At 37.3% G+C, this 22867-nt stretch overlaps 1 protein-coding gene across 3 annotated transcripts in view; it reads right to left on the bottom strand.

Moving 5' to 3' along the window:
- Positions 1–22867, bottom strand: part of HHIP (hedgehog interacting protein) — a 99947-nt gene that overhangs the window by 24174 nt on the left and 52906 nt on the right. For all 3 annotated transcript variants that reach the window (XM_050791767.1, XM_050791766.1, XM_050791765.1), the window contains exons 5-11: positions 14779–14930; positions 14199–14372; positions 12858–13001; positions 9075–9196; positions 6811–6934; positions 5729–5859; positions 2015–2096 (exon numbers count right to left, since the gene is read on the bottom strand). In XM_050791767.1, the coding sequence (XP_050647724.1) occupies positions 2015–2096; positions 5729–5859; positions 6811–6934; positions 9075–9196; positions 12858–13001; positions 14199–14372; positions 14779–14930 (929 nt within the window). The remainder of the gene's footprint in view (positions 1–2014; positions 2097–5728; positions 5860–6810; positions 6935–9074; positions 9197–12857; positions 13002–14198; positions 14373–14778; positions 14931–22867) is intronic.

Below are 22867 nucleotides of genomic sequence, written 5' to 3' on the forward strand. Positions count from 1 at the left end.
CCTGAATACCACTATGCTTGTAATTAGTTTGTTTCCAAAATAATCCTGTTCACACACTTAAGTGTCTGCTTATATAGAACTTCAACTCATCTAGGAAGAAATACAATAATAATAAACGTTGATGGCCAAATCAAAACAGCATGAGGCTCCCAACAAATGTTTATAAAAACATTTGTTTTCTTATAGTCAATTTAATTTTGAAATTTATGCTCATGTCTGTGTACAAGGACGGTTTCTTTGGGACTCTGCTACTTCCCCCACCTTCTGAAAAGCAAACACAAATCTTAACCCAGGCCCCCCACATGACATGACTCACCAGAAACAGGCACCATAATGAGAAGTCAGGCCTTCAGGTATGTCACTCTGAGACCACCCTACTAGAGAATAACTAAGATCACAAAGCCAAGGTCCCTTATGGCAACCTTGGTAATTAGACACTAATAATAGACTGAAGGTGTAAAATTCACCTCCACTCAGCCACAGACTAAACAATCCAGATGAAGAGAGAAAGATTTTTGTGAGAAGGAGAGAGAATCCACTACAATGCTACCAGGTACTTTGCAAAAACGTATAGACTTAGACAGTATAATAGAATAACAATGACTGTTTTGAAACTAATTGTATTATATCTGAGTGAAACTCCTACACCTCATTATGAATCTTCAGAATTTTGTGAATTAATGTTAGTTTGATTTTTATTCTTAAGGTTGCCAACTTCAACAATCCCCTAAGTGTCTGATTTTTTTTGTTGTTGTTGTTTATGTCTTTGCTTTTCTTATGGAGGACATTAATTTCACATTTGAGGGAAAAAAATTGCTGTAGTATATAGATGGGTATTTCTCTTACTGTGAAAGAAAATGTATACAGTCAAATAGAGAAGGGATGTTATCAACCTGTGATATGTGATATGTGATACTGCCCAGAGATCATTTAGAACTGGTTCTTCTTTTTGTTCTGCAAGATCCAATGTCAACCTACATTTCCCTCAGAAAAGCGTTTTGTCATATAAAAAAGGAGAAAATTTCAGAAAAACATACACAATTTACAATTTAAAAAGAATATTTTAAAATGCCCTTAGTAAACTTTTCAGAGTATTAGAATTAACTTTTTTGAAAAAGACTTGAATTGAAATTTGAAAATGGAGTCATGAAAATAATATAGAAGGAATCTGAAATTTGCAGCATGGTGTGGCTAAAGAGTAACAAGTCCGAGTGCTCAGCAACAGTCGTGTCTGTAAGGATCCTCAGGTTTCGTTATGATTAGCTGTTTCTAAATTGATGACTAATGTCTTTTCAACAACATATAATTTTAGCAGCTTCTGATAATTCAAGTTTGATCCATGAAATTAACAACTGACTAGTGATGATTCAAGATGATTGAAGTACATATGTATAAATGTTGTGATGCATGAGTGGGAAGGACTGGGGCGAGATAAACATATTCTTTAAAGGATTAAAACATTCAAATCTTTCTTTTGCTGAAGCAAATAACAAAACCCTACTTAAGTTTATATTTGTCTAGTTACCACAGTCTTCATGAGTGCTATGAGCTTTCAGATAGTTTCCAAATGAGGCTCAGATGTTGAACTGCCAGAGTAACTTACCTGTTTACTTAACAAAAATCATACTAAGCACCTGTCATGTCTGCCAGTATGTTTCTCATTTTCTTTACAATAAGGAGGGTTTATGGCTTCCAACACCAGAGCCTAAGCCACTGCCTCACATGTCAGGGCCCCTGTCTGGCTTTTAACTGAAGACTCTGATTCCATGAATATAATGTTGCTCTGTGATGACAGCAAGAACCACACGAATGAGCTTTTGAAGTTCTGCATAGTGGCATCAGTCATCATAGACAGGGGAAGAGGATCCTCTCAGGACAGTGCTAAGCATATGGAAGTGGCAGAAGTGTACATCTTGGCTGATTGCTAATTGTGACGTTCCTATCATTAACTGAATGAACTAAAATAACTGGAAGAAGAAAATTATTGACTTAATGGGATAAAAAGAAATCTCACCTTTTGGGATCTACAATTTTGTAGAGTTTTCCATTGTGAGTCTGGGTCATACTTTTACTGCTTGATAAAATGTAAACTTCACCTGTTAAAGAAAGAAATAACAGTAAGCAAATTTATAGCAGTACAGGTCCTTACTTCCTATTGCCTGGCAGTTATTCTGTATGTAAATCTATCTCCATCTGTCCACAAGAAAATCACTTGCCTAAAGATCATGCAAGAGTCTCACATGTCTGCCTTTACAGTGCATCCAGAATTCCAGATTCCAGTCACTCCTTTCCATATCCCACTACTACTCCAGTGCAAGCAGATATTATTTCTCATCTAGATTATGGTAACAGCTGTCTAACTGAGCGCCCTGTTGCCACTCTTGTTCTTCTGTGTGTATTCTCAACGTACCAGCCACAGCGATTCTTTTCAAAAGAGTTAGATCATGTAAGTTGGATCACACTCCTTTGTTTCAATGCCCTGCAATAGCTTCTTATCTCATTCAGAGCAAAAGCAAATCCTGACAGTAGCACTTACTGCTATAACCTCATCTGCAACATTTTGCCCTCTTGTTCACTCTTCTCTAGCCTCACTGGCTTGTGGTTTCACACATGGGAGGCAAGTTCCCAACTCAGGCTCCTGTCTCAGGTTCTTGCTGTTCCAGGCCCCTATTACAGGCTCCATCTTCCTGTGAGTCTCCACTAGGTTCATCTTTTTCCCCCTCCTTCAAGGCTGTACTTAAATATCACCTTTCCTGACTGCACTTTAAAATCGCACCTTCCCCAACTCCCAACAAATTCCTCTTCACTACTAGATTTTTCTTCAAAGCATTTATCACCAATTTATATACAGTATTTTTAAAAATTTATTTTGATTTTCCTCCTCCTGTGCAACATAAATTTCATGACACTAGTTTAGACTTCTTGTCTTTTTCTCTTTTTTTTTGACGGAGTGTCGCTCCTCACCCAGGCTGGAATGCAGTGGCGTGATCTCGGCTCCCTGCAAGAGTTTACGCCATTCTCCTGCCTCAGCCTCCTGAGTAGCTGGGACTACAGGCGCCCACCACCACGCCTGACTAATTTTTTTTTTAAATTTTTTTAATTTTTTTTTTATTTTTAGTACAGACGGGGTTTCATCGTGTTAGCCAGGATGGTCTCGATCTCCTGAGCTCGTGATCCACCCGCCTTGGCCTCCCAAAGTGCTGGGATTACAGGCGTGAGCCATTGCGCCCAGCCGACTTTTTGTCTCGTTATCCACTGCTGCATCCCCAGCATCCAGAACAGAGCTTTGCACAGAGTAGGTGCTCAATAAATATTTGTTGAGTGACTATTAAATGGGCAAGTTTTATCTTGATTTATTTCTGTGCAAGATTGATACATGTTAGTTATCAAGTTGTTACCGTTAATTGATAATTTGAGGCCACATGAAATTGGGTTGTGCCTTCTTAATCTTTAGCTTTTTTGGAAGATATGAAAGTACATCGCAATGTGTTAAAATAAACACTGGGGGAGAGGGGAGAGAAAGAGAGAGAGAGGAAGAGAGAAAGAGAGAGAGAGACACCATGATGCTCAGTCTCAACTCTCTAAACTCTAACTCTTGATGCTAGCTGTGTTTGTAATGATGAAATACAACAGATGGGGTACTCTTTTAGGAGAAAACCACCCCGTTTATCACCACTACTTCCATATAATTCTATGTGTTGAATTGATCATGTGAATAGAAAATTAGAAGCTGTATTTATAATTACACATTTATAAAGTTTTAAAATTTATATTTGGTCCTCCCTCATGAAATAATCCTTGATTTAGTCTATATTTCTCTTACTATTGTGCATTAAACACACCCTGCTACTCTTCTACTTCTGAAAAAGATTTACACAGTTTGTACTAAAAACGTAGGCACAACAGAAAAAATAAAAATGAAAGTACAAAGCAAAGGAATGTAAGCAAAAGAATTAAAATTATTTTGTCAAATATTTTATAGTTTACTTCATTTAATCCTCACAACAAATCCGTCCTGACTTTATAGTTAAAAAATAATATGCAAAGTCCCAGACTGTCAATACTTTTATTTCAAAAGGTGCAAAAACTTACTCACTTTCTTGTATGGTTCTTCAATTAAAGCTAGGGAGTTTCACATTAAAATGTAATCCAGTGAAACTGTATTTATTTTAATTATGAGGTATATACAGGGTTGTAGCTTTTGGAGAGTCAGGATTATGTATTTTTATTTTTTAGTTCTGCTCCTAAATAGTATTAAGTGGACACAGACATTTGGGATGGTTTACCTAATGGTGGTGATGTTAACATAATGAGTGATGATGAATCATTTGTAGCAAGGTCTGGGAAAATCAGAATTATTCAGTCACAACATCTAAACATTCATCTCTAACTCAGACACAGACCATTCTTTGTGCTATCTCGGCTCACTGCAACCTCCACCTCTAGGGTTCAAGCGATTCTCCTGCCTCAGCCTCCCAAGTAACTGTGATTACAGGGGCCTGCCACTATACCCAGCTGATTTTTTGTAGTTTTTGTAGAGATGGGGTTGCACCATGTTGGCCAGGCTGGTCTCGGACTCCCAACGTCAGATGATCCACCTGCCTCGGCCTCCCAAATTGCTGGGATTACAGGCGTAAGCCACGATGCCTGGCCTCATTCTTTTACTTTTGAAATCATTGTTTGCCAGTGAAATTAAAATTACATTACAGAGGATGTGAGTGAGGAAAAGTATCTTTCTGGTTCCTTTGAGTGGGGTAAGGGAATGTTAAGGAAAATTTTTAAATTGCTTTCAGTACTGGAACAAGAAAAGAATAGACTGGATTCTCTTCTTTGAATTGTTATGTTCCTGTGGCTCTGAAACGTATCTTATGTGTTTCAACAGTCTTGTCTGAGTCCCTTATTATTCTAAGTAAAGGGCATGAAACTATTTCTGATGAAGTCTCCATTTGATGTAAAAAAATCCAAATCCGAAGTTTTAGAGAAAATATTCTGATTTACATAAGAAACATACATTCTTCTTTATGCCTAGAAATTTATCTCTGAGGCTAAAGGAGCATAGTAGTTATGGTTTGTTTGAATATTATTTTTTAAAGGGAGTCACTATGAAACTACATTTATCTCTGTAATTTGAATTAGTAGAGAGTAAAATATTTACTCACTGATGAATCATATTTCAATTTCAACTTCTTTTTTGCTTTTTAAGCTGCATACATTTTGATAAACATGCCAAGAAATACATTATATGTTATACCATAGACTGTCCCATGAGAACATAATTTCTATTCTATTGGAAAGAAGATCTGTACTCAGATCATCTTGCTCAAATTTCATGCCCCCATGGGCAAAAAGAAAAAAGAAAAAAGAAATAGAAGATAAGGCAAGTTTCAGATTCCAACAAAACTTTTTTATTTATTCCAAGAGACATGGATAAATGGAAAGGTTTTTAGATAGAGAATATATACAAATTACTCAGATGTATAATCAAACATATCATTAAACATTTAAAAAATTATCTCTTCAGGACTAAAAAATTATTTTTCCTGCCTCCCATTTTTCTGCCTTATATTTTAGTATTTCTAGTGTGAAAATAAAATATAAAGGCCCTCAGGGAAAAGTTACTGGTAGAGAATATGTAACTGGACCATCTTAATCTTTGCTGTAGATTACATTTCCAACAAGTAGAGGATAAGATTGCTATATTTATGCTTCATGGCAGATTGTACAGTACCTAGTTCATCTTCTCCAAATCCCAAGATGTGACCGGAAAAGTAGCCTCTACAGGACCCACTAGTGCCGAGACAGAGTGGTTTTTCTTGCCATTGCTTTGTCACAGGACTTTGCTGGAGAGTTAAGAAATTCCTACAACAAAACATAACATAAACCTACAATGAATACATACTTTTGTTTAATGATGACAATAAAATGTCTCAAATAAAATTCATAACAAACAATTGCTTTGCCATAGACCTGGCTTCTAAAGGGGAAAATAATAAAGCCCATAATGTGTGTGAGTACTGTGAAATTCCCATATGTGGAGAAAGTACTGAAAGATAGGATTTTGTTTGGAGGGGGCACTAAAAGTACCTGAGTATGAGAAAAGCCCTCCCCTTCATCCAGAGAATGATATTTCCTCGCCAGGACTAGAATCCATGCTGTGCTATTAATCAGAGAGAGGGACAGGGGAAGAGCATGGGGTCAGTACATTTTTCTAGTTCCTTGTAGCGACCGAGAATATCAGCTCTGCCATATGCCTGAATGCCAGTGACTTAGGAAACAAGATTCTTAATTTGGATTTTGTCACAAGAGTTTCTTACAATTATCCACAATGTGACCTTGAAAATTGAGACTAAAATTTAATTTTGTATTATTCCTACTTATAGAGACAAATTATATTAACTTGCTTAAAGTCCTGAAAATGTGGCAAAACCAAAAATCTTGAGCCTTCCAGTATAATTTAAAAAATATTTATGTGGCAAGTAAAATAATAGTTTTCAAATTATTTATTGTCATGGTAAATTTATGTTGAGGATGAAGGGAAGAGCCCAAATAATATGAAAAGTCCATCTGAAGACTTCTGTGCACTTAAAAATTATTTTATGAAATTTATGACGCCTGTTGAGAGAGCATCTTTTTGGAAGTTCTTCAATTAAACCACTATATATATGGAACTAACAGTAAATATTATTTATGTGTAATCCCCATCTGATGCACAAAAAGAGACAATCATTTGAATATTTTGTGGCAGTTTGCCAAATTATTAATGGATATGTCATTTGATATATCATACTGTTGTGGTATCAGCAAACCTACCCATTACGATCTCCAAACACATAGCTTCCATACAGTCTTTCTGACTGGCAGCCCCGGTATACAAATCCACCAACCAAAGGACCATTACTGAACGGCTTGAATTCTAAAAGCGATGGCTCACTTTCTGGAAAGAAACATAGAATTAGATCAAATGAAACATATTTTCTTAATGTAAAAGGAATGTACACCAAACAACAATTACTACAGTGATTTAACTCTGAAATGTGTTCTATGATACACCAAAGGGTTTCTTGCTAGGGATATTTAATGAAAGCAGTCTTTGCTAAATAATATCAACATTAAAAGACCTCCATGTACAGCTAAATGAAATGAGCATGCTCTGCAAATGCCTGCTGTTGTAATTTTCAAGACATACCAAGTTTTCAATGAAATTAGAATCTGGATATTTTGGGACTCATGATTATTTACTTTAGAACCAAAATACTTTAAAAAAACGTTTAAGGCTTTACATACTAAGTTTTTTGTAGAAATGCTTCCACATATATTGAGTAAATTGAGACAGACCTCTGTCAAAAGATATAAAATGTTTAAAAGCCTACACTTTAATGAAAATAAAAACATAGTACAGAAAAGGTCTTTAAACATGCATTTATTCTATATGTGAAAATGTTGTAACTTAGTCAAGTAATATCTTCATTAAAATATTTTAATGTTCTGTTCATAGAGTTGTGTGGATAACAAAGTCTATTTCAATAACTCCTGATTACATGTGTATAGTCTTGTGCTTCTGTCTTCCTGTTCAGGCCATTACATACTTGGATATCTGCATGCTAATTGTAATGGAAAAGCTCTAAAGCTACTTGCAAACTAATCTGAAAATTACCCTGTATGTATTTAACATCAAATAAGTCATTATCAACAGATTTTATCAAAGGCTTTTGTGGAAAGATAGTAATTTTAATGACCTCTTCCCCTCCCTTGTGATTATGGTGTATACGATACTACAAAAAAGTAGAAAAGATAAGAGAAATTTTAAATAATGAGCACACTGAGAGGTAGCATAATTGAACAATTAAGGTCACAGACTCTTGAGTTAGGCTGCTCAGATTCAAATCCAGACTCTGCCACTTTGTATTGTGTGACAATTAATCTTTCTGTGCCTCAGCTTCCTTATTTGTACAATGTGGCCAATGATAGTGCCTATCACATAGAGTTGTTCTGTAAAGGAAATGAACATAAAGTGCTTACTATAGGGTCTGGCATGTAGTAAGCACTGTAGATGTGTTTTAAAATAAATAAATGTAGTGCTGTTAATATTGTAACCAATTTTAGCTTAACCTCAATTAATGTGACTGTAGAATTTTGTTTAACCTACAAATATAGCCAAAATTCCATCGAGCTAGTGACTCATTAGTTTTTTTTTTTTTTCTCAAATCACATTACTCTTTGGTTTGGCTTTTAAAAGATGCGCGTGCTCACACACACACACACACCCCTAAAAAAAGTAAAATAACTGAATACCACATGAACTAACACAGCTGCTTCATTCCTGGTGTTAAACAAATATCTGTATTGAATGAGTAAATAGAAAAAGCAATCAATTTAATAATCTTAATCTACTGTGCTTCCTGAATCATAATAATGGTTGATATATTGCTTCCTTCAAATGGAATAAATACTAAAATATTGAAAAAACTAAGTGTTTTGAACTTTATTATTATCCAACTTTATATTTTTACATGTTCTCTCTAAATATTCAAGTAATCATGTTATTAAAAATACTGCTTAAATGTCCCATTCCCATGACTTGTTTTTGCAAGTTGATTACTTTGTTTTCTCTAAGATAAACATTTTTTTAAAAAAATTACATTCTTATTTGAATCACTTACAATTTTCCTAATGCTGAGACAGGCATGTTGGATATTGAGAAATGTCTTACTTTTAACACTTTTCTCTGTATATAAGATGTTAAGACAAGCTGCTCTCCCCTATTGAATAGAAGTTATTCATCTTGATTCTCTGATGAGCAAAATATAAGCTGCTAACTTTTGAAGGACTGTTAAATGTTTTGGACCTACTGAGAACCTTTCAATCCATGGTAATTAACCAGATGGAACCCTCAGGGCTTGTAAGAGTCAGTGGAGCTTTAAAAAGTGAGCAATTTACTCCCTCATGATTGTTAGGCCAGTGTTTTTATGCTTTCCCAAATGCTCATTTTTCAGAAATCCTTTTTTCTTCAATTACTAAATATACTAAAACAAAACTCGAACTAAAGCAAAATCAGCAAATTCTGCTCTACATACCATAATCTTTCCCCTTTATAATCTGTAAGATTCTGGCTGATGATCTGTTTTTTCCATTGGAGTCTGAACAAAGTATCGTTAAATTGATGTTTATATCAGTGGGATGTCGATCCACAGCACATCTGCATAACAAGAGGGGATGCACATTAATTCCTACCGTGATCTTTTCCAAGCTCACACTGGAGGTTCCTGACATAGGAAGGAGCCCTTTGTGGACTGGCAAGAATCTTATGAGCAATTTAGTTTGGATCTTCTAGAAAGCACTGAAGGAAGTAGTCCAGCGTGTTTGCTTACTTGGTTGAAGCTTAATCTCTGGAATATATTTCCTAATTTTTCTTGTTATGATTTATAATTTCTTATGTTACAAATGTGCACACTGTCTTAAAACAAATGTTAGTCTGTTCTTAAGGAATATCACATGTATAATACACTGATAAAGTATTGTGAATAAGAACCAGTGTCACCATCCAGGAACAGAAAACCAAACACCGCATGTTCTCACTCATAAGTGGGAGTTGAACAATGAGAACACATGGACATAGGGAGGGAAGCATCACACACTGGGGCCTGTTGCAGGGTGGGGTGCAAGGGGACAAAAAGCATTAGGACAAATACCTAATGCATGTGGGGCTTAAAATCCAGATGACGGGTTGATAGGTGCAGCAAACCACCATGGCACATGTAAACCTATGTAACAAACCTGCATGTTCAGCATGCATATCCCAGAATTTAAAGTAAAATAACATAAAAAAAAAAAAACAGTGTCACTGTCAACTCATCTCTGTGCCACACAATATAGTACTAGTTATAATATTAATTTTGAGTTTCTTATATAAATTTGCTGCATTCTAAAACTTAGGCTGCTCTAACACAGGAAAACATGTGCTCTAATTCCGGGAATATAGTAAGGCTGGTCCCTACAAAAGTCGAAGTCTTTACGTTGACTCTGTTTTCATGTTTTCCATTCCTAATCTGGGGGCCAGAGTATCTCTGTGACTTAAGCCACTGACAGGAAGCTCCATAAGAGAAGGCAGAACTTGCAACTTCATTACTATCTTCCTGTTATCTGGTTCAAAGCCAGGAATATAAGAGGGGCTCAAGGTTTGTGGAATATTTCAATCACTGAGGGACTGGGTATGAGCAGCTTGGGTTGGGGGAAGAATAAAGTTGTATAATACAATTTTTGAAGTTATCAAAAGTGTGGAAAACAGGCTTGCATTGTTTTTAGGTTTCTCAACCTTGGCACTGCTGACATTTTGGGCCAGGTAATTTTTTGTCTGGGGAGGCTGTGCTGCCAACTGTAGGGTGTTTAGCAGCATCTCTGGCTTCTACACACGAAATGCCAGTAGCATCACTCCCTCGCCCTCCACCACACCCTAATTGTGAAAACCAAAAATGTTTCCAGACATTGCCAAATGTCCCCTGGGGGTAAAATTATCCCATTGAGAATCACTGTTCTAGGCCAACAAAATATATTAATTACTTAAAAACAAAATCAAACCATTAGAGCTAATAAAGAAATTTAAAAAATAAGATACAAAAATGAGAGTTGGTGCTGGTTCTTAAGAGACAGAAGAGTCATGTAGCAATTATAAAAAAAAAAAACAAACAACAAAACATAAACTCTTGGCTCCAGATGATCTCATTCATGACAGGGAAACCATAAGCCTGACCTGCCAAAGATGGGTTAGTTGTTCTGTGGCAACAGTCCCTTTATTGTCCTCTCTAGTTCAATGATTCACAGAAGACAATGCCTGGCAGGGATCATGATAGAGTCATGCTGTGACTTAAGGTGGAACTAAATCCACAGCGGGGAGAACATTTTCCTCTATTACCTTTCTTTGAAGATGGAGAAACTATGAGAAAAAGAGGTTTGACTTGTTTCCAACAAGAAACAGCAAATCTGGAAAGTAGGCCAGATGGAGTTGCTGGGGGCTTGGAGCTATGGCTCTGGCTGAATACCAGGTCCACTAAGAACTGCTTGACCGTTGTAACCTTCAGTTTCTTATGTGAAAAAGCGCCCTGCCAGTGGCACTCTCTGGGTGATACTATAATGGTGTCATTATATGACTATAATGTCATTATCTATTTGTCTAAACCTACAGAATGCACAACACCAAGAGTGAACCCTAATGTAAACCATGGGCTCTGGGTGATTATCACGTGTCAGTGTCAGTTCATCGACTGTAACAAATGTTTCTCTATGCGGGATGATAATAACGGGAGAGACTATGCATGTGTGGAGGTAAGGGTAATATAAAAATGTCTATACCTTTATCTCAATTTTGCTGCACATCTACCACTGTCCTGAAAACTAGTCTATTAATAAAAGGGGAGTGGGAGAAGTGGGGCTGATGGTGAGCCTTGCTGAGAAGCAGAGAGGAGATGAAGTACACAACATACTTAGTTCAGCACCCTGCAGCAAAGTGCTTAACAAAAGTTTGCTTTATTTTTAGCCAATGATTAATTTAGTTTTCTTTCTACTTTATTAAATCGTCTTCTGCTTAGAATACTCTTGGAGGGAAGTGGAATATAAACACCAACTTCTCCTTCAGCCCTCTGCCACCAGAGGTGGGGAGGCCCCGCAGCACAGGCATCTTGCCACACATCTGGTCTGTAAAGCACCTCGTCCCATGTTTTTGCACTGAGGTTCAGGACCCCCAGGAAGGTCGTGAGAAAGCTCCAGTGGGATTGTGGTGACTCAGGCTGCCTGACTTCAAAGTGTTGCTTTGTGGTGGTATCTGTGAGTTCTGAGCTCTAGGAATGGAATGTGACAGTTTCCTCCACATCCTGAACCCACCTTAAGTATTCCCTGTCGCACAGATTTTAAGATCTGCTGAGATGCCAAAAAGGAAATGAACTGTAGACTTGGGTTTGATGGAGGGGAGATGAAGGGCATGAGGGATTATAAAAATAAAAAGTTTGAGAAATATTCACCTTGCACATAGTGAACACTCAATAAACATTAAATGGTAATAATAACTTACCTAGTAAATGAATGGATGTGGCTAGATATCCCTGAGTAGGAATAATAGATCATAGACTGGATGAAGCTTTTGTTACTGAATTGCTGTATTATACTTCATAGCATTTTTACAAGATGTACCCCAAATTTCTCACTCTACATACTTTTTAGTTATCTTTTGTTTTGGTTCATTATAGTACCAACAGTTAATATGGAGTCCTTTAGTATTTGCAATGTTTTCAAAGTGAAATAAAAGTTAATATTTTGCTCAACTCCTTGCAAATTAACACTGCAGCATCATATTTTAAGTGAAGCTATGATAATAAGAATTGCAATTTATTTAAAACTTACCAGGGGTCAGGCACACTATTTGGTACTTTACTTACAGATTTTTATTTAATCATTGCAAGGCAGTTATTATCACTCTCATGTAATATATAAAGAACTTAAGATTCAGTGGGATTTAAGGAGACAGATCAAAAAGTGTATCTCTCTAAACTGTTCAGATTAAAGTCTTGGTCATTACACTAGTCCAATAGTGTTTATCTGATAATAACCTCTCCACATTTTAAGGTGAATTTTTCTACATGAATTTGTCCTTTTCCTTGTCTAATCTGCCTTCTCAATCTGCTTCTCACAATAATAGAAGCCAGAGTGCTAAATACGCACTTGAGTAAGGACCCGTTGTGATTTCAGAGGCACGGCCTTAGATACCATCTTTGGCTGCTCTGTGATGGTATATGCTCTATGCTGTATTTTCCTGGTTCCCGGATCCCCGGCTGGCTTTAAAGCCAGGAAGAAGACAGACGTATTCTCACCTGCCTGGATCGTGGAGCCCATGAGCAAACACTTCAGGGGGCTGGTTGGTGCTGTTGAAGTGTGGGTTGCTCCTTGGTATGGAATAAGGCACGTTGCACATGTCTGTGTCCACATCCAGCCGTAGCACTGAGCCTGTGAAATCACTGAGAAATTGGGGGACAGAATATGTGTTTTACATTTTCATTATATATCTCACCTATATTAAATATGGTGAGGTTGTTCTATTGATGAAAGAATCATCCCCTTAGTTGAAATAAAATATTAAAGTGGCTGGATGCAGTGGCTCACGTCTGTAATCCCAACACTTTGGGAAGCCAAGGTGAGAGGATTGTTTGATGCCAAGAGTTCAAGGCTAGCCTGGCGACATAGCGAGACTCCATCTCTACAATTTTTTTTTTTTTTTTTTTGATGGAGTCTCGCTCTGTCACCCAGGCTGGAGTACAGTGGCGTGGTCTCGGCTCACTGCAAGCTCTGCCTCCCGGGTTCACGCAATTCTCCTGCCTCAGCCTCCCGAGTAGCTGGGACTACAGGCGCCCGCCACCTCGCCTGGCTAATTTTTTGTATTTTTAGTAGAGACGGGGTTTCACCTCGTTAGCCAGGATGGTCTCGATCTCCTGACCTCGTGATCCACCCACCTCGGCCTCCCAAAGTGCTGCGATTATAGGCGTGAGCCATCGCGCCTGGCCTACAGAAAATTTTAAAATGAGCCAGATGTGGTGGCATGCGGCCAGGAGGATCTCTTGAGCCCAGGGGTTTGAAGCCACGGTGAGCCATGATGGCACCGCTACATGCTGGCCTGAGCAACAGAGTGAGACTTTGTCTGAATAAATAAATGAGTAATTAAATAAAATAAATTCCTTATTGTGGAAAATGAAACCAGACAAGCAACTGAACCAAGACACAGTGTGATGGTGGCTGAGGACTGTGGCATCAGTAGTACCCTGCTTTTTTTTTTTTTTTTTTTCTGCCTCTGTTCTCTTAATTTTTGTCAGCCTACATCTATGTATTCTATATTCCCCAAGCAGCTTCGCTGGGCCATCTTAGCCCATTACGCAGTGTTAGGAGGTAGTATGGTTGTACAGGGCCACTGCTTTTCAATGCTGTGCGTAGCAGAGGCAGCCCCGGAGCAGAGAACTACACAAGAGTAACTCTTTTCATGACAAACAAAAGATCACATAGCATATCAGTGAATTCCTCTCCATTTCATAAATGCAGACACTGACGACAAAAGTTAAGTATTTAAACAAGGTGACCTTTCAAAGATACCGGTGCCCACCTTTTCTCCTGGCACTTAAACCATTTTAACCTTGACAGGAACCCATTTGTGATCAGTCTTTTACCTTAACCCATCCATTTCTTCCATATCATCCAGTGTAATCATCCCATCACCGAGAATGATGTACAAAAAGCCGTCGGGACCAAAAAGCAGTTGTCCTCCCAGATGCTTTCTGTGGAGTTCTGCAACTTCAAGAAAGACTCTGGCTGTTCTCAAATCAACTTGGTGTGGATTTTTTCTACATTGTGGGAAGAAAACAATACCATGACTGTTAAAAGATTTAAGGTGAGTCCATCAGAAAGTAAATAGTGTATAAATGAAAAAACAAACTCCTGGCACATAGTAAATAAGGAAATATATATTTGAAATGGAGCTAATAGAAATTGCTGAAAAATCACATTATTTTCCAAGTTTCAGAAGTAGCCTTTAAGTTGAGAGATAATTGAGGAAAAATGTCAAAACCATTGTTGTTCTCAATTTCTCTTAAAGACACATAGGGGGTTTTCAGTAAGATGGAGATAATGATTTAATTATTGCCACCTTATTTGGCTACTTGTTTGCAACTTCTAAATAAAAAAACTTATGAAAAACTTATGAGAAAATAAGATGAAAAATGTCTATGCTTTGATGCCTTTTAGTGATACCTGGATACTGTGTATTCCACAACCCTAAGAATGTGGTCATGAGGCCCGATAGCCCACCGTTCTTGGTTGGTGGTATAAGACACATACAACTTTCCATTTTTCTTGTAATTGGGATGGAATGCGAGGCTTAGCAGTCCTCTTTCATCTCCTCCCTGCAGTCAAATGAAAAACACAAAGAATTGTAAAGTTAATTATGTTCTTTATTGTGTTTCAACTGGAACCCCAAAAGAGTCTCTTTCTTTCCTTTGGATAATCTTTGCCCAACCTCCTTTCTTTTCTTCCTTGCCTACTGCACAAAAAAGGATTATAAAGCATTTCACTTTGTGGAACTCTTTAAGGGTTAGAACAAGACAATTGTCTTGTGTGGTTATCTATGCGCAAGAGTCTTACACCACTTTTGTCAAGTGATTTGTGTATGTAATCTTGGGACGCCGGGAAGACAAGTTTAAGTGCTGTGAAGAATTCTTTCCTGGGTTACTAGGTTGCTTGTAGTTCATAGAAGACAAATAAAAAGGTTCATAATCAACAGTCACTTCTAATCCAAGTCTCCAAAACCTAAAACACAGTGTGGGCTGCCAACTCCCACTGTCTTGGCAATATGTTTAGAAAACAGTTAAATTGCTTGTGTAATATGTAAACCTTTGCTTTACCCTGGAGGCATCTACATCAGTTGTCACAACGATGGTGGTCTGTTCATCATAGCTAGGTAATAGGCAGCCTTGCCTATCTATCTATAAATGAGGCAGTTTTACATGAATCCCTTCGCTGTATAAGGTTTTTCTTTACAGAAGGATGAAGCAGCGGGAGGAGGCCTAAAGGCCACGGCTGGGGAAGGAGTGGGAGAAATGCTAGGGAGGAAAGGGGACACTAGGAAATTAAAGAAAAATCCCAAACAACTTTCCTGTGTTATTATACGAATGTCAAGGATTGTATACATTAGGCATGCCAAATGCTATAACAATTAAAACATCATCATGTTCTTAAATAGAAAGGCATTTTATCTTCATTTTCTGCTAATTCAACTTGTTGAAATTCAATATGATCTTAGCCTTTGTTTTATCCCACAAGTAGTCTAGGAATTTCTATAATGAAATCAAAGTATCTAAAATTATCTAGATCAGAGGCTTAAAGTTCACATACTAATAAAGCCAGGGAGCACTTTCTCGGTGAAAAATATGGCATATAAATTGAATGCTGTAACTGCTGATGGCACATCACCTTATTTATTCCATTAAACATCACGACATAGCCTATGGCAAAAAGCTATGAGAAGTTATTCCTTCTCAAGTGTTAGCAGAGAAAAAAAAAAATCTCTAATACTGCAACCTCTTCACAAGGTCATGTTCAGTCATGGAAGCACTCTCATGTTTTTGTCCCCCACAGAATAGTATATGTTATTAGCAAAGCAAGGAACTGTTTGTAGTTCTTATTTTACATGGAGTTCAGAATTCAAAGGTTTAGGCATAAAAGTTTACTTTTAATAAACATCGATTTGTTTCCTGGCTTAGAGAAAACTGTTTTTAGATATAGATCAGCCAAAGTAGAATATCCAAACTTTCAGAGCATATAAATATTAAAATGGCTTCAAATACACAGAACGACCAAATCATTATTTCAATGTCAAAAAGTCAACTTTCTTGCTCATCACAATATGCATAATTTTAATTTTAATCATAAAGGTAAAACTCTAATGACTTATATATGAATGACTCTGTTTTACAGATTATCTTGTTCTGGTGATTTTAGTATTAACTCGAGGGTGCTGTTTTTCTGCTTAAATCTTCATTATATAAAAATCTCTTAGCTTTCTCATGAGACACTGGAAGCTAGGATATGTAAGTACAATTTGACTGTAGAGAAGCCACTGCACGTTGGAACCTCCTTGACGGATTGTCTAATGAGGCCCAAGGGTGGGATTTCGTTTGTGATTAATTCCTCCCTCAAATATATTTCCCTCTAAAGCTGTGAGTGCAGGTTAAGTACTGCATGCCTACTTCACAAATGTTTCTGTTCCACTATAAGCAGCTTTTGTTGAAAGTAGTTCTTTGTAGTTTTTAATCAAATCATCAGAAATACAATTTGAATTGGATAGCAACATGCTTTAAAACTGTGTTGGTTGCTTTTCAGGAATTAAGAATGTAGAATTAAGGCACTGTAGAAAGACAGATGGGAAAAGAGATTTAAACAAATCCACAAGTGATGGAGGACAACCGTTCACTTTAGAGATACCATCTATCACAGAAATGACTTTGGGGGCATTTTTGACATTTAGTCAAGTGCCAAATATGGATACTGAATGAGACATGTGAATGACAGAGAAATAAATCAAAAAAGCAATTAAAAAAAAGTCAGTAATTCTGAATTTTTCAGATAATAGGATTTACAATTGATTAATCATTACATATGACCTCATTTTTGGGTCAACTTCCAGGTGCAAAGTAGTTTAGAAATTTTACTACTCTTAAGTCATTTCAGGGAAATACTCACTTTTATAACTACACTGATGAAAACAATTTAATATATTATGTAAATATCCTAGATTTTCTCGAATCTAGATTTAAAAATTATATAACAGGATTCTTAAATGTTCAGAAATTAGAAAGAAGAGATACACTCCTGTTGTGCCACACTGTGCCAGGAGATTAATGTATTGAGAGCTCATGTTTCACTTGAATTAGACTTCAGAGTTATGTTGTCTATTTAATTAAAATATATTACTGACAAATTATGATTTAACTCTCAAATGCAAACCTATCTCTAAGGTCTGGGTCATTTTTCAAGGTCTTATGAAGAAATAGGTTGATTGGGCACTGAAGGGTTAATTTTAGACTAGGGTCAGTTAGAGGCCACACCATCAGAAATACCACCAGATATTTAAGGTTGCTTCAGCTGTAGTCTTCACTAGGACACTGTCCTAGCCCGAGAGCCTGGATGTTGGTGCCTGGAACTGGGACTGGCCAGCAGACCAGATCTCCCAGGCTCCTGTACTTCCTTCTATTATCATAGTCCCCTTTGCCCCAGCTCTGACTGTGTGTGTTCAAAGCCCCATTCTGTTGGTCTAGTCCCCTAACCCAAAGACTCCCTTTTCTCTTCACTCTGTTTCCAAATCCGATAACGCAACTTTAGAGGCTCAGTAGAAAAAAACAACAAAGCCCTGGTGTCAGTATTACTAACTGCTCTCCTTCTTACCCCTTCTCATCCTTCCCCTTCATTATGTGTGGTTTTATGGCTCAGAGAATATGGAATCAAAATCATACACTCCTTCCAGAAATGTCAATTATTGAATTGAGTCTAGGGAGCATCTGGGGAGTTTTTATTTTATTCCTGAGCTTCTAGTGATTAGTTGAGCCAAGCTGGCTAAAAAGGGAGAAAAACATATTAATAGAATGGCAAATGGAAGATTCGTGATTCAGGCAGTCGTGCCTTTCAAAAAGACACTGACTTCTAATATTATCCTTTGTTTTTTTTTTTTTTTTTTTTTTTTTGGAGATGGAGTTTCACTCTTTTTGCCCAGGCCAGAGTGCAATGGCTCAATCTCGGCTCAATGTAATTTCCATCTCCCGGGTTCAAGTGATTCTCCTGCCTCAGCCTCCCCGGTACCTGGGATTACAGGCACTCGCCACCATGCCCAGCTAATTTTGCATTTTTAGCAGAGATGGGGCTTCACCATGTTGGCCAGGCTGGTCTTGAACTCCTGACTTCAGGTGATCCATCCTCCTCGGCCCCCCAAAGTGCTGGGATTACAGGCGTGAGCCACTGCACCCAGCCCTAACATTATACTTTTAAAAACTGTTAACCAATGTCCAAAATGTTTATCCTTACTCATGTGAAAAGCAGTGATTTGTCCAAATATTCACATCATAATTGTACTTCATTATTAGCACTGAGCACTTTGTATGTTGTGCTTCTGGGAATGCACAGACAGCATTGCTAGAACAAAACTGAAAGCTAGAAGGGCAACAAGTAACTTACCAACAAGATTTTAGGGTTTCCTCAGTTTGGTAATGCTTCAAAAAAAAAAACAACTTACTGACCTGAACCTCATCCAAGCTTCATAGGCTGACACAAGACCCCCTCTTCCCTTTTGCTCAGCTCTTCAATGCTACGTTAACTTCTGGACAGCCCTACAGCAAACACAAATGACTGCTCAAATTTGGAGTGTTGAATGATTTGAAAATAATGTTCCCACAATTTGGAACCTGGAGTCTAACTTGTTTCAGAGAAAATCATAAAACCCTCTTCGGGCACTTTTAATAAGTGTTTAACTATCTGCCATTCTAGTTATCAGTCAGCTCTTAAAAGCAGTTTCACAGGGTCCACAGAAAATAGACAACCACAAAATGAAGAGTACTGATAACTTTAATGTAAGTACAAGATCAGACCTAGTGCTACAGCTTCGGGATAAATTCTTCCCTGGTGAACAGATCAAAGTTCTAACCAATTAAGGATATTCCCCTCTTTGAATAATTAAGTATCCATTTGAAAGAAGAGATAATCATAAAATGATTATAACGTAACGTATTTTTTTCTTTTCTTTTTTTACACATGGTTTCACTCTATCACCCTGGCTGGAGTGCAGTGTCACAATCGTGGCTCACTGCAGCCTTGAACTTCTGGGCTCAAGCGATCCTCTTGCCTTGGTTTCTGACAGTGTGGGTATTACAGGTGTGAGCCACCGCACTTGGCCCTATTTTTTTCTTTTTTAACAGACATTGTAGGGCAACATCTTTCATTGTGATATTTAAAAGACAGCATTCTCTTCATATTTTAATGTGGTTAAAGTTTTTTTTTTTTTTCTGATTTCTGTTTTTGCTTTAAATTTGCCCTAATGTCTTCAGGAATTACTGACTTATACATTTTAGGAAACACAATTTTTCTTAGTGACCTTTTGGGAAGTGGCTGACTTCAAGTTCAGTCATCCACAACATGACCCTATGATATTAAGAAAGCCATGAAACATAAACTAAGTAATGTGACACTATGTTTAAGACATTAGTTGTTACTGCCTTGTCAAAAATTTTATTTTACATTTATTCCACAAATACTTATTGAATACCCATTATGTGTTGGATATGGTGCTTAAGGATAAACAATTAACAAGAATAAATCCCTGCTCTCAATGAGTTTATATATGGAAGCACATAACAAAGTATAGTTTTGAATTTTGAGTTGTTTCATTCCCACCATACTTGGAGATTTTTGAGGAGAATGAACAATGCTACACTGTTGGAAATGTGCATGGTCAAAAAACAAGTGTTAAGAATTAAATATTTTTGGTAACTTCTGACACAAAGATTAATTTATATATTGGCGCCTGAGGTTTCTCTACTCTAAAACTTGCTAAGAAAAGGAAAAAAACCAGCTTGATTACATAAAAACTAAATTACATGAAGAAATGAGCAGTTTCTACAAACAGTAAGACCATCTTGTAATTTATGTTATGTACATGACACAGGCACACAGGTATGAATGAAGCTCTCTAGTAAAATTGTTGCTCTCTTAATGCTCAAGGAATTTTTAAGAATTAACCTAAGAATAGAGTGGTGGTATTTTGAATTCCCTATAAGATATATACTTTTACTATAAGGCAGGCTTTCACATTTCTTTTATTAACTGTCATTTTCCTGCATATGTTTTGCTGATATGTATCATGAAAGGAAAAAGAGGAAAAAGAGGACTTGGGGCTAACATGTGACCCTCTCACGCAAATCTATGCTTTGTCTTAGACTGGAACTATTTGCTGGTTGGAAATGGGAAAACAGGTTTGTTTGAGAACTGTTAGTTCAAGCACAATATCAGATTGTATTCATTTTCTATTGCTGCTATAAAAATTTACCACAAACTTTGTGGCTTGAAATAACACAAATTTCTTATCTTAATTTGTAGATTAGAGTTCAACATGGGCCTCACAGTTTATAATAAATGTTGGCAGAGCTAAGTTTCTTTCTGGAGGTGCTAGGAGATAATCCATTTTCGTTCATTTTCCAGTTTATGGACGCCATCTGCATTTCTCAGGTTGTGTCTTCTTTCTTCCATCTTCAAAGCCAGCAATGGTGAGTTGAATCCTTCTCATATCACATCACTCTGACCTCCTTTGTCTCCCTTTTCGACTTTTAAGAACTTGTGATTACACTGAGCCCACCCAGATGATCCAGGATAATCTTCCTATGTGCTGTTTAGCAATCTTAATTCCATCGCAACCTTAATTCCCCTTTGCCATGTAAGGTAACATGTTCACAAGTTCTAGGGAAAGGATAAGGACATCATTTGGGAAGGGGCATTATTCTGCCTACCACATGAATATTTTAATTGGTTTCTAAAAAAGGATCCCAAGGATTTATGACTTGTGTCTTCATGGCCATGCCTTCCTGTGAGCACTGAACGGGGAGACCAGTGAAGTTCATATATAAGTTCACAAGGAAATACTTAAGGAACATTCTGTTACAACAAGCTCTTTCTCATAGCTGTCAGTAGTGAAAGAATAACCAACATTCTTCAGAATGAAGTGAAAGTATCCTTCAGAATTGAGGAGAAGGAGCGAGAAGACCATTTGATAAAATGTGGACATGTAAAACTTTCACATATGAATTCAGGTCAGATCAAAACTCCCAAGTTAGTCAAACAAGTATCCAAGATACAGAGAAGGTAAAATTAAATATATATAAAGCATTTCTACTAACTGGAGGACAATCTTTGCATTTTAAGTTGATTAAAGCTGTGTTATTTTGCTGTGTGTATAAGCTGCGAAACACATTGCAGATCACTGACTTCTTTACAACTCTTGGAAAAGATAAGGAGCATCGCTTTTCAATAGTTCCAAAAGTCTAAATTGGTCTCAGAACAGGAGTCAATCTCCTGAGGTCCCTGAGCTAGCTTATAGGAGGGACTGAATTATTTGTTTCTGTGATATTAAAAAAATATATTTGTTCTTTGTCTCCAGTTCTTGGCACAAAGTCTCTAAAACTCTTGGAATTTCCTGAGTGATAGGAGTGCATTTTGTTTTTCATTTGTAAGGAACCACTTTAATCACACCTGATTTTATACTAATAAGCTGACTTTGGTGGGCTTCTAGATAACTTCAAGATGGGGGCTGGTAGCCAGAGGAACCCATCATGTGATTAGAGAATTGGAGATTTCAGCCCACCCCACAATCCCAGGAAGTGAGAGGGGTTGGAGGTTGGGTTCAATCACCAATGGCCAGTAATTCAATCATCAATCATGTCTGTGTAGTGAAACCTCCATAAGACCCTAAACAATAGGGTTCACAGAGAGTGGCACGCCCAGAGAGGGCAGGGAAGCTCTGCACAGCACCCCCTTGCAGTATCTTGTTTTATGCCTCTCTTCCACTTGGCTGTTCCTGAGTTGTATCCTTCATAGTAAACCAGTAAGTAGTAAATAAAAGTGCTTTCCTGTGTTCTGTGAGTCATTCTAGTGAATTATCAAGCCTGAAGGCAAATTATGGGAACTTCCAAATTTGTAGTCAGCTGGGCAGAAATGTGGTAGCATGGGCACCCCATTTGTGATTGGTAATTGAAGTAGGGGCAGTCTTATGGGGCTGAGTCCTTAACCTGTGAGGTCTGAGCTAAGTCCAGATAGTTTCAGAATTGAATTGAACTAAATTGAATCATTGGGCGCACAATTGGTGTGGGAGGACTGGTAGGTGTGAGAGGAAACTTCTCATTTGGTGTCAGAAAACACCCCAGAAAGAACCTGAAAGGTTACTTAGCCCATTCTCTTTTTTAGGGAAATGGAGATCATGATCAAGTCCACTTGGGAATACTTCAAATAATTTGGTAGTTTTCTTTCCATTCATAAAATTCTTACTCTTGAACTTGACTTTTTTCTTTTTTTTCTTCTAAACTTAGGTTTGGGAAAGACATAAATATCTCATGTCATTTTGTAATCCACTCTTTTGGCTTTTCTGACCTGCACTATTCTCTGAGGATGCAACCAGCCACAATAAACTAAGGACCTATCACTTCTAATAGGAATTCTCCCTTTTCATTAAAATTTCCTCTACTTTTCCGGATTTGGTTTTCCTTTAAACTTACTCCAATTAATGGAATACTGAGGCTCAACTTGTCTCTTC

The sequence above is a fragment of the Macaca thibetana genome, chromosome 5 (genome assembly GCF_024542745.1).
Source record: "Macaca thibetana thibetana isolate TM-01 chromosome 5, ASM2454274v1, whole genome shotgun sequence".
Lineage (NCBI taxonomy): Eukaryota > Metazoa > Chordata > Mammalia > Primates > Cercopithecidae > Macaca > Macaca thibetana.